Source organism: Panicum virgatum, chromosome 1K, assembly GCF_016808335.1.
Source record: "Panicum virgatum strain AP13 chromosome 1K, P.virgatum_v5, whole genome shotgun sequence".
In the NCBI taxonomy this organism is placed as follows: domain Eukaryota; kingdom Viridiplantae; phylum Streptophyta; class Magnoliopsida; order Poales; family Poaceae; genus Panicum; species Panicum virgatum.
In genome coordinates this window covers 55233585-55245497 of record NC_053136.1, presented here as the reverse complement: position 1 = coordinate 55245497, position 11913 = coordinate 55233585, and the positions used below count along the sequence as shown (strand labels likewise).

Below are 11913 nucleotides of genomic sequence, written 5' to 3'. Positions count from 1 at the left end.
GTCCCGGAGGCGTGGGATCGTGCGCGAGCCTTCCGGAGGAAGACTCGCCCACCTACCGCATTTAATGCGATAGACAAGGCGTGCTCTGCCGCCGTGGTACACAAGACAGCCTTTTGTCAGGCCCCGCTGCGCGCCGCGTATTACCAAGGAGCACAGTGCAGCCGCCTGAGCCGCGCCCGCGCAGAGCCCGCCTGTAGCATTAAACGGATACGACAGCACGGCACTTTTCCATCATGCCGCCTACGCCGCAAGCTACACCGCCCGCTTAAGCAATGTGACGGGCGGTGTCACTAGCTGCGACGGGCCTGACCTGACAAGACGACGCTAGGACATGATGGACGAAGGGCTCCGGGAGCAGGCGAGGGAATCCAAGAGAAAGATCTCCTTTGCCTGCGACGCCATAATGCATGAACAGTGCGTTAGGTTATACTACATCGTTGGACCCACCTGTCGGGGATCCAACGACTGTGTACGCGCCCCCTTGAGATATAAAAGGGAGGCGCTCGCTGTGCACAGGAAGATCCATACAGACTCAAGCTCTCGCACCTCCTCACGCTTGTGGGAAGGCAATACAACACACAGTGGATGTAGGGTATTACGCTCCGGCGGCCCGAACCACTCTAAATCCTGCTGTGTTTCTTGTGTTCTGAAGGGAGATCGATCTAAGACTAGCTACCCCCTGAGTACACACCCTCTGGGCTAGGGCGGGTGCCTTCCGCCACCCGGCCGTGGTTTGCAGCACCACGACAGCGTGAAAGACTCTTATGCCCTTAATTATTTGTCACATATGGTTAGTTTTGGCATACAATTCAAATTCAACCACTTAATTAGACATGTAATTGAGATCCAATCTCTAGAATTACAGTCTTTGTGGATTTTTTTTTTCAAACTCAGAATTGCATTTTTCATTGAATGGAGGAAGTACGTGTTAACGTAGCAACTTCTTATTTCTCTGCAACTGCAATGATGGAGGTGAGGATCTGAATTCTGATGACTCCACCACCGGCATGATTCTGCAATCTGAAACTCTGAACACAAAACCAGGCCCATACGGTCCGATTTCAACCGGTGGCAGTGTCATTGTTCACTAATCTCTTTTGTGTACAGTACAGTAGGAATCTTTCGCTGCTACTTTTCATGTGCTTATATGGACAGCGCCCTATTTTAGACGTTAGTACATTTGTGTTATTCAGGGGTACTGATGGGGACGGACCTCTTATTCTGTTGGTCGACAAAGCTTGCACCAAAATCAGCCAGCTCGTGTCATTTATGGGCTTCTTGATCTCGAGTTCTCGACACAGCAGAACCGAACAAACACTAGAAGCGGTAAGGATCATCCGGTTTCGGGCAGCTACGTGCACGATCTTGCTTTGCATGATTAGCTTGGCCGGATGCTGATGCCAAGCAACAATTTTGGTTGCAAGACAAAAACTTTTCCCTGTGGAGCAATCAAAGTTCACTCCTGGCTCTTTGGTGCAGCCCACTGAGGGCTAGATAGATACCCCCATTCCTCAATCCTCTATGGAACAGAATCTTTTGCCCAATGGCAATCTTAGCACTCATAGGCATTTGCTTGCAAGCGAAGGCGATATATTCGCATCGCACATCTGCACCGCTGAAAGTGGGGTGCCCAAGTGCCATCCACTTCAGGCAGCAAGTTTCAGGAACTTTCAGAAAACAGTGGGGGCAGGGTCCCTTCAGATACATTCCTCGTGGTCTCTTCTCTCCTCTTTCTCCCCAGAGCGGCAGAGCTAGCCTACCTCGCACCTCAAGCTCTCTCTCTCTCTCTCTCTCTCTCTCCAACCTGATATCCAATCTGGAGAAATGGACAGCCTTTTTTGAAGCTCGGCACTGACGGAGCTGTAGCACCCCACCGAGCCAGGAAGTGGACAACCGCGCTACCCGATCTGGAAGTGAAGTGGACAACCTGCAGAGTTCGTGTGGCGGGGATGAGTGCGTGATCGACCAGCAGGATCGGTGATTCTGATCTGAAGGCCGCCGGCCGGATCGACCGAGTAGCTGTCGCTGGACCACGGACGGCGTCGTCTCTTCCAGCTCCCTCGCTGTTGCTGTCAGAATCATTGTAAGGTTGGTTAGTTGAACCACCGTTGTTCCTGTGACCCGGAACCGGCCGGCCCTGGGGATCGACTCGAATGCTCGATCCCGAGTTCCCAGCTGTGCTCGCTGCCGGGCGCGCCGCATTATATTCCCGTGCGATGAACAGGCCCTGCTGCAGCTGCCCACGGAGATGATAAGTGAGCTGCCGATTCCGCCGTTGCCATCACCAGCGTGTTGGCCGCATCCACGCGAGGGACAGCGTCGTTGGCGGCATCTGATAGTGCATCCGGCCCGTGAACCGGGCGTCGTTAGAACGTCCGTCCTGGGTGACTGGGTCCTGGGTGGTGGTATCTTTCCTGTCCTGCAATCTAGCGTGATCTCGCCGGCCAGCCGCTAGCTCTTAGCCCTTCCGTTCCGTCCGGCCTGTGTGATGGAGTGCTCGCTCGTCGATCTCCTGGGCTCGTGTCGTGTATTTAGTACTAGTATAATGCGGAGGCGTCGCCAAGTGGGTGGCGATCAGCTAGCTGATGGCCGTGCGTGTCCCTGTCGTCGTCGCCGCTTGATGGGATGAGGCGCGCGGACAGCGAGCTCAGCGGCCTGGCTGGGGATGCCGGAGCCGGAAGCGTCGGCCCCGCGGCCGTGGATCGGCGCCGCCGTCGCCTTCGCCGTCTTGCCATTATATTTACTCCCCGGCTGGCGGTTGGCGTCGCTCTCCGTCCTCTCGTCTCGTCCGTTTGGTTCCGATCCCCCGGCGTTTCCTGGGCGCTCATCAATTCGCGCTGAGGGGGTTCCTTAAAAGCAAGGCCGCATTGAATGAATAGATCGAGGGAGAGGGGGCAAAAGCAGGGACAGGGACATGCCCTCGAACCGGATCCAGTCTCCTAGATCTCCGCGGCTTGGCAGGACGCCCTGTTCGTGCGCGTGCCGTGCATCACCCCACCCAGCTGCACACCCGATGATGCATCATCGACCGACCGATCACATCCTCTTCTTCCTCTCCGAGTCTCCGTGTAACGTAACGTCGCGTTGCGGTAGCACTAGCACACTAGCAGAGCAGCGCGTATCTTGCTCCGGTAAGCAATGCTGCTCACCTTGCTACTAGTAGTTGGTACTAGTACCTGTAGGCTGTAGCCCATCAATAGCGACCATGCACTACGGCCGGGCCGGTTCCTTGCCGGGCCAGGCACCGCGGCGCGCGGCCGGCGAGGGCCCGGATACCCGGATCGGGACTCGGGGAGAGAGAGAAGTGAGCAGCAGTATGCGGCGGCGCTGCTGGCCCCTGATGGCGACGGCGTCCGCCTCTTGTCGTGTCGCGACGGCGTGCACACGTGGCATGCATGTTTGGTCCGGCGCGAGCGGCAGAGGCCACCACATCAGCTGCTCGCACGGGGCGACAGATTCAGAGAGGGAAGCAAGGCAAGGGTCGTGTACGCGCGGACACGTCGCGCACGTATGGCGTAGGTACGCGTGCGATGGCATGGACGCGGCAGGCCGGGGTGAGGTGAGGTCAGTGTCCGGCCCGCCAAGCCACCACAGCCACCGGAGCTTACTTGCAGACAACCGTTTTCCCACCCCGCCAAGCCACCTCCACCCCAGCAGGCGGACTGGCGGAGGCGCTAGCAGATCGATGAGCTAGCTAGCGGCATGCCGGCCGGTCCATGGGCGCGGCGCGGCGAGCGGGGGTCGTTGTCGCCGAGGGAATATATGCTGACGATCGACGCCCCGGGCCGGGGCGACGAGCTAGCGCCTCCTATACCAATCAATCATTGCCGCGGCCGCTGAGGCTGCCACGGCGGCCTCCCACGTCACCGCCCCGGCGCGCCTCTCCGCCACGACGACCTCTCCGCCCATGCGTGCAGCGCCGGCAAGCAGCTACCCCCGATCCGATCCCCCGGCGGCCTGTTTATCTGCTGCTCGATGTAGCACCAAAGCTAAACTAATCCTATTCCTATTCCTATTCCGACCCATCCCCATCCCCATCCTCTCTCTCTCTCTCTCTCTCTCTCTCTCTCTCTCTCTCTCTCTCTCTCTCTCTCTCTCTCTCTCTCTCTCTCTCTCTCTCTCATCACCACGTACGCCACGACAGAAAACCCGCTTGTTTTTTCATATGATGATAATCTAGCCAGCCAAAAACTTGTGAGCCCAAGCATAACGAAACAGTGGGTGTGATGTCGCAGTGGGAGTCTTTAATCGCCCTGCTGCCGGCTGATCTGTTGACAATGACCCCATCGAGCGAGAGCTAGGAAGGATAGGAGCTAGCTACTGCTGTGTGTCCATGCACGAGGCGATCGAGCTGCTAGCTAGCTAGACATTCCTGTATGGGGGAGCGGATGCCCCCGCTACTCGTGCGTGGATCACCCAGCACAGAATGGAATTATGCTTAGATATAGGCCTATACAAATTTATAAATGCGTGGCTGCCGACGCATCACTTCTCTTTCGTAGTACAGAGAAGAGCTTTGATTAAGTAGTCTGCAAGGAATGTTAGGAGACAGATGCTTGAGCTGGCTTGCTTCACCAACTCGACGCTGTCGCTGTCGCTGCTGTATTATATAGCATTTTTTTAAAAAAAACTGTCCGATGATACAGCAAACAGCATTTGGATCTATGCACACCATACCTTGCTCTGCAAAAAATGCAATAATAATCTCAGATCAAAATGGAACGATTACGCTTAGCGATGGTAAGCAAAGCATAAACAATTAAGGTCTGACGGCACACGTTGCACATGTGGAGTTCCTGCATGCATGCATTTTGCTCTAATGGAATGTTCATACGGATCACTCCACGTATACTAGCGAAAACGGTAGGATATTCAGGCGAGCGAGAAAATTTTGGGTGCACTTTTGGTTTCAGTCGCTTTCTTAGGATTGAAAAAGGCACACTATAGGGTCTCCGTAGTAGGAAGGCACCGGTGGAAGAAATGGAGTGTGGAGCCGTCACTCCTCTCCTATAAACAACAGGAGAAAAAAATCTCTCTGGAATCAGGAGCGCAAAATGCCATCGCCCCATGATGATTGTGCCCCCAGCAGCTGCGAGCATTCTTTTGCATGAAAGGGATAAGAGCCAGTTCCATTTAAGAGACCTGTGATTAATCCATCGTTGATCGCATTTATTACACTCGGATCATCCTCCACTAATACTATAACCCTTATCCTGCTGTCGCTCTTGAAATAAATCACAACCATGACTTGATCGATGCCTGGATGGCACTAGGTTTCCGGCACCCATACATGGCAAGAAATCTGCCAACTTTTGGACAGAGGAGGCATTCAAGCCTGCCTAGCCTGATCCATGCTGAGTGTGAGGTGACCATGCAGGAAGAACAAGCATGCAGCATATATTCTTCTGGCGACCAGACAGACACCTTGGATCATGGGCAACGGCCAGAATATGCATTCGATCGCAAGTTAATTAGTAGTACTACTTCCTGCAAGTATGTTACAGTACTGTTCATAGAGAGAGGCCTGTGCCTTTCTCCACTTGAATTACTATATTTCTCTCGTACACTTAATGGCGTCCATGACTATATGCTTTGGTGATGGAACACACACATGCAGCTGCAGCATGGCCATGGAGACTCTGCGTGGATCAGATTCTCCTCTCGCAACCACACCTTTCTTTATTGGAGAATTTTGTTTCTGGCGACCCCCCTGCTGCTAGCTAGGAGCCTAGGACTTGTTTGTTTATGCCATGCGTGCATGCTGAACAATTCATTCCTGTTTGCATCAGCAGAACGCAGATAAAGGATAGATTTATCTATCTATATATTAGTACTACGATGTAAGTTTCTTATTTCTTTTGCTCTTTCTCTCTCTTACCTTTTCGGACAGATCGAAGAGAGATGTTAAAAGATTTCAGATCAGACCCATGCATCAAGAGTGGGGAAAAGCAAAACTTGGCCCGCTGGCTAAGCCGTCATTAATGGCTGGAGACGTCGGAATCCGTGTGTTAATCTTTTGGGAGCTATCGAATCGCAAGATTGATGCAATGCCCTATGGACCTGACGGCTCCCGTTGATGAGCTTGCAATTGCTTGCGTTCCTCTCCCAGCACATCGATCAGCAGGCAGAGAGAGAGAGAGAGAGGGGGGGGGGGGGGGCGTCGCTGTCTGGAGTGATTGGGATTGGACACCTTATTAGCTTCCAGAGTTGCCGGTAGCAGAATCCGGATTCAGAAACCAGCAATACACACTAAATTTTTATCATATATATATGTATATATCAGTACGTAGTCCATCAATCAGTGCTTGAATCCCTAGCTTGTGCGTCTGTTAATCAGTTACATATTCCTTGGCATGATTAATTGTTTCCCTGATCCCAATCCAATGATGATCAGCCCTTTCCGCCTTTTGTTCCGGTGTTGCATGACGTCACCCTTCGTCTATCTGGAGAGTTAGTTATCCCAACTGCCATGAAATTGCAGTCGCACCATATAAATATATTCCTTGACCATGGATCAGATTTAAACTACCTGCGATCATCAGCTGTAGTAAGCCTGTAACTTGAACAAGATATATGTGAATGTTTATTTAATTATGCGGATTAATTAATTACAGTAATATCCTAGTGCAGCACTTGCCCCTACTACTTAATTGGATACTCCCCAGCTTGATTCGTACTTGCAAGGTCGTCGTATATGTATGTGTCTGCACGACTGCATATATGTAAAGCTAGCAACTTGCAGCAGGTATAGCTTCAACTGAATTCTTCTCTCGGCGATCGGCCTGGAATTGAGTACTGCATGTGGAACCAGGGTTTAACTTTTCGGCGAAATTTCGGTTTTTTTTCGTTTCCGCTAGTTACCGGGATCCGAAATTTCGGTATTTTTCAATATATTTCGTTTCAAAATTCAAATTTCAACAAATTTCGTCCGAAATCCACCGAAATTCGCCGAAATTCACCGAAATTTCGGAACGGAATTCCGTTTCCGCCGATCACCGGGATTTCACCGGAAAACGAAATGGTTAACCCTGTGTGGAACCGGCCGGTCAGTACTTGGAGAGGGGACGACGTTAAGCTCGCCAACAACCATACACATACCGTGCATTTGCATCAGTAATTACTCATGGCGTACGATGATCTACACTGATCACTAATACTCGTACATACTGTACCTGATCGCCCTCCTTTTATTCTGACGGCCGGATATGTCGGGGGACTGTTCTGCTGGGATAGCTAGCTACCGGGCTGCAGCTGCCCTAGCTATAATCAATGAGTAGTAATGAAGGTACTACATGGCCAACAGTGCAGTTGTCTTTAATCAAATCTCCTTATTGATCAATCTCCTTTAATCCGTACTGCACCCGCTGCATTATATTGATTGCACTACTTGCGCAGATGCAATTATCTCTCTGCAGCTTATTATTCATCGTATATATGAAGAGCCAAATTAATTAGACTAAGAGGATATCTCCATGGGTACTGTGAGAGATGAATTATTAATTGATAGCTGCTGCTGACAGCATGCATCATCTTGCATAGGTTCCTTTGGACTATATATATATATATATATATATATATATATATATATATATATATATATATATATATATATATATATATATATATATATATATATATATATATATATATAGTCGTTTTGAGTGTGTAGAAAGAATAATTCTCCTGGATCCGATCCTTTGCTTTTGTTTTCTTTTCCTATCCTTTTCATTGTCAGTTTGAACATGTGTCCAAAATCGCAGTATAATCAGTAGTCACCAAAAGTCCGTAGATCTTTAATCCCTCCATATTCAGTCAGACTAGCTACCTTTGATTTTATTTTACTTTTTTTTTGAAAAAGAACAAGAGTATATATATGTGGAGAGAGGATCAGAGAATCAGAGATGAATGAATATCCAAATTAGCGAGTAGAAACGACAGTGACCAGCAGCTGGACCTCACTGCACCTTTAATTTGATTAGTCAGCAATCTACAGACTATAGATGCCTTGCTTAAGTTACACTACTTTTAGCTGGTAATATAATTAACCACCATTGAGTAACTGCATGCATGCTCCCCGAATAAGTAACTCATCCAAATTAAATCGCACCTTGATATTTTCCATGGGTCGCATAATTACCATAATTGGCGCCATTTATTAGTAGCATAATTGATGTGTACAAGCACATGCGCTTACTTGTAAGCAAATTTAACCGCTACTAATTAACTTATTAGTAGCATCAGCTCTGACGATCCCAGAGTTGGACACATGCATGATGAGGGAAGGGGATTGAGAGGGGAGGACCACTAACCCTGTTTGCCAATTGTGTCTCTATTGACAGTGCCACATATATTGCTGTTGCATATAGATCATGTACACATCAAGTGGGCCAGGGATGCTGGTTTCTCCAGCCAGCCAACAAGTTTCTTGTGAGCCTGGGTCACCTCCTCCCCGTCCCTTCTCCTCGATCTCTAGCTGCTCTAGCTCCCTCCCCACCTCTCCTTTCCATCGCTCGATCGCTCGAGTTCGTGCGGCGCAAGCATCGGCCGGCGGGATAGGAAAAGCCGCGCGCGGCGAATGCGACAGGCGCGCACGCGTACTTCCTCCTCCGATCCGATCCCCCGCGCCTCCGCCGCCGCCGCCGCGCGCTGCCCCGGCGCCCCGCGCTAGCTTGGCGGGCGGCGGCGACAGGGAAATCAAGGGCCAACAGTGCGTGCGAATTGAACGAGCGTCTCTCTGCCGGCCAGTAGCTAGCTGTAGATCGATCAAGCCATAGCTAGCTCTCGCCATCGGCCGCGGCCGGTCCCTGCGCGGCTGGCTGGCTGGCTTCTCATCTCGTCAGCATGCAGCGGCTGCATCCATCGATTGGTCGATCGGTCGATCACACCGACGCGTAGCCCTGGCCGGGCTAATTGCTAGCTACCAAGCTATTGATAGCTCGGTTCCCGCCCTCCCTCTCCGCCCGGCCCGCCCGGCCCTGTAGTACTAGACCAGTACCAGTAGCACCACCCTTCCTTGTTGCTTGCTCCCCTACACTTCTTCTTCAATTCCTTCCTTCCTCTACATATTTTTTAATCAAATAAACCCAGCACCAAGCTATATATACTCCCTTCCTACCAGCCACAGGTCTCACACAAGCGCCAGCTACAGCAATATATAGCATGGTATAGATGTGTGTTGCAGCTGCTGGCTGCTGCTAATAATTCTTACTCCTAGCTCCTCATCGTCAGACGACCTCTCATCATCTCCTTCGATTCCTCCTCTCCTCATATGTGTGCAGAGATCATATATAGCCAGCTGCAGATAGGCAAGTAAAGCTTGCTTGTGTCTCCTCCAGCAGGTTCATGCAGATCAGAATCAGATCACAGTGCTAGGGATATAGACAAGTTTGCAGGAGAAAAGATCTCTAGATAGATACATACATAGCTAGGGAGTAGGGATCGATCCATCGAAGGTATAGGCCAGCTGCTGGCATGGGCCTGAGGGACATCGAGCTGACGCTCCCGCCGGGGTTCCGGTTCTACCCCAGCGACGAGGAGCTGGTGTGCCACTACCTGCACAGCAAGGTGGCCAACGAGCGGATCGCCGGCGCCGGCGGGGCCATGGTGGAGGTGGATCTGCACACCCACGAGCCCTGGGAGCTCCCTGGTACGTAGCCCTACATACTGATCAAGGTAGTTAATTAATTTAGTTACTGGTCCCTCGCTAGCAAGCAAGCTACCTCAATATAATTACCTGCTAGCTAGTATCTCCTGCTCGGCTGGCTAATTAACTGGCTTGATTGATTAGATCATCAGTTCCGGCCGTGTCATGGAATGGGTAATTAAGCACGCAACCACGTTTTATTGGTCCAGTTATATATGCTTGTTTTATTCTTGCTAACCTGCGACTCATATCGGTTCACAAATATATATGATGATTAGATTTGATATATAGCACACCTTAATTTAATTTGATCCCAACAGTGTTGTTGCTTCCGGTACAAGCAAGTTTCCTATCTTTGACATCAATAATCCAGCACACACTAGTATGATATTTTTTTAGGCGTTCAATTTGGGGGTAAATTGGTATTCAACACCAAAATAATCATGCAGTAATTTGCTTTGAAGGAAAAGAGAAGAAAGAAACGGCCTGCATCTGTTCCACATATGTACCAGCATTTTCGAGATTGGGTTTCTATATTATTTCCCCTTTCAATTCCCCTTCAATTCCTAGCTGGCTGTACGATTTGCATCTCAAAATTTCAGAATTTCCATCCTTCCTGGTTGAAATTTCTATCCGAATTAGTAGTACTACTCTACTGCTGATTGCATGATGATGATTCGAAGTTCTTTATTATTGTTACTGATGGATGGTCTTCGTGTTCATATGCATGTATGCGCTTGCGCGGCAGACGTTGCGAAGCTGAGCACGAACGAGTGGTACTTCTTCAGCTTCCGCGACCGCAAGTACGCGACGGGGCTGCGCACCAACCGCGCCACCAAGTCCGGCTACTGGAAAGCCACCGGCAAGGACCGCGTCATCCACAACCCCAAGGCCGCCGGCCGCGCCGTCGTCGGCATGCGCAAGACCCTCGTCTTCTACCGCGGCCGCGCCCCCAACGGCATCAAGACCAGCTGGGTCATGCACGAGTTCCGCATGGAGAATCCCCACACACCACCCAAGGTGCGCGCGGCCAATTCATGTGCTAGCTACTGATGCAACATACTCTTTTTGATCTCTGTCGTTTATCGATTAATTTGATGATTCTTTTGAGCTTTTTAGTGACATGTCTGTGTATTCTTGTACGTGCATGCAGGAGGACTGGGTTCTGTGCAGAGTTTTCTACAAGAAGAAGGCCGACGCGATGGATTACGCCATGGACAGCGAGCAAGATGTCGCCATGCCTCACAGCGCTGATCATCCGAGCTACTCGCCTTCATTCCCCGCCCTCGGCAGCAGCCACTACCATCTGCCGCCGCCGCCGCCTTCCGATCAACACGGCGGGGCTGGAGCCGGCTCCCTTAACGACTTCCCCGCCGCCATGGCGCTCCTGCATCATCAGCACAACAGCATGTTCAACTTCCCCGCCCAGCCTCACGACGGCGGCAACGTCGGCCTTGCGCCGGCGGCGGCGGCGGCGGGGTCAAGAGACGGGAGCGGCGCCGGCGGCGACCAATGTGGCAGCGGGGTGCTCATGGACATAGGACTCGACGAGCACTACAATTACAACTACAACAGCCTGATGCAGATGTGATATCGGTGCTGCAAACTAATAGATGCTCCCTGCCGTGTGTGCTAATGACCAGCTTTATCTGATTTTATTCGTCCGTGATCGATCTTTATTTGTGCAGATTTGGTTGTGCATGCAATGCACTCATCGTACTGTAGTTAATCTCTACGGATTAGGAGTGTTGTTCGTTGCGTTTGGGATGATGCACATGACTAGTAGGCTGTGGTTGAAGTTCTGTGATTCATGTACATATTTGTGGATCGGTTTATTATACTGTCGGTTGGGGAGCTCAAGTTTGGAACCTTTTTGTTGGTATATTGTCATCTGTAATTATACAATTATCCTTAGCATCATATATACTTGAGTTGTTTCAAATCTCTCTTGTCAATTTTTCATTTTTCAAACCTTGATCTACAATGTAAGATGGAAATTAGCAGATTTATATTAAGAGAACCATGCATGCATCATATAAAATGCTAGCTTATTAGCTATGTGGTTCTATATGTATTATTGAACTCTTGGTCATGTCCTAAACGACATGCATTTCGTGATATCGCAGTATGTATAAGCGGCGGTGTATATTGAACAAATAAACGATCAGCTAGCTAGCTTGCATCTGTGGCAGGACAGCAGTTTGAGACACGTACGTACTGATGATGATGGTGTTTACAAAAGTAACTGTCGTGTAAAATTCTAGCCAGCA

General features: G+C 50.3%; 1 protein-coding gene across 1 annotated transcript; it reads left to right on the top strand.

Moving 5' to 3' along the window:
- The first annotated feature begins 8966 nt into the window (after nucleotides 1-8966).
- LOC120645788 (NAC domain-containing protein 92-like) lies at nucleotides 8967-11587 on the top strand. Its single transcript, XM_039922530.1, has 3 exons — nucleotides 8967-9646; nucleotides 10392-10663; nucleotides 10797-11587. Exons 1-3 carry the CDS (start codon nucleotides 9472-9474, stop codon nucleotides 11232-11234), a joined length of 885 nt encoding a protein of 294 aa, XP_039778464.1. The 5' UTR covers nucleotides 8967-9471; the 3' UTR covers nucleotides 11235-11587.
- Nucleotides 11588-11913: the final 326 nt, after the last annotated feature.

What these genes read in the sequence shown, in the direction of transcription:
- LOC120645788 (XM_039922530.1), top strand. Translation starts at nt 9,472, where the DNA reads ATGGGCCTGAGGGACATCGAGCTGACGCTCCCGCCGGGGTTCCGGTTC. An exon ending in CGAGCCCTGGGAGCTCCCTG is followed by an intron (nt 9,647 to 10,391) that starts GTACGTAGCCCT and finishes CTTGCGCGGCAG; the next exon opens with ACGTTGCGAAGCTGAGCACG. An exon ending in ATCCCCACACACCACCCAAG is followed by an intron (nt 10,664 to 10,796) that starts GTGCGCGCGGCC and finishes ACGTGCATGCAG; the next exon opens with GAGGACTGGGTTCTGTGCAG.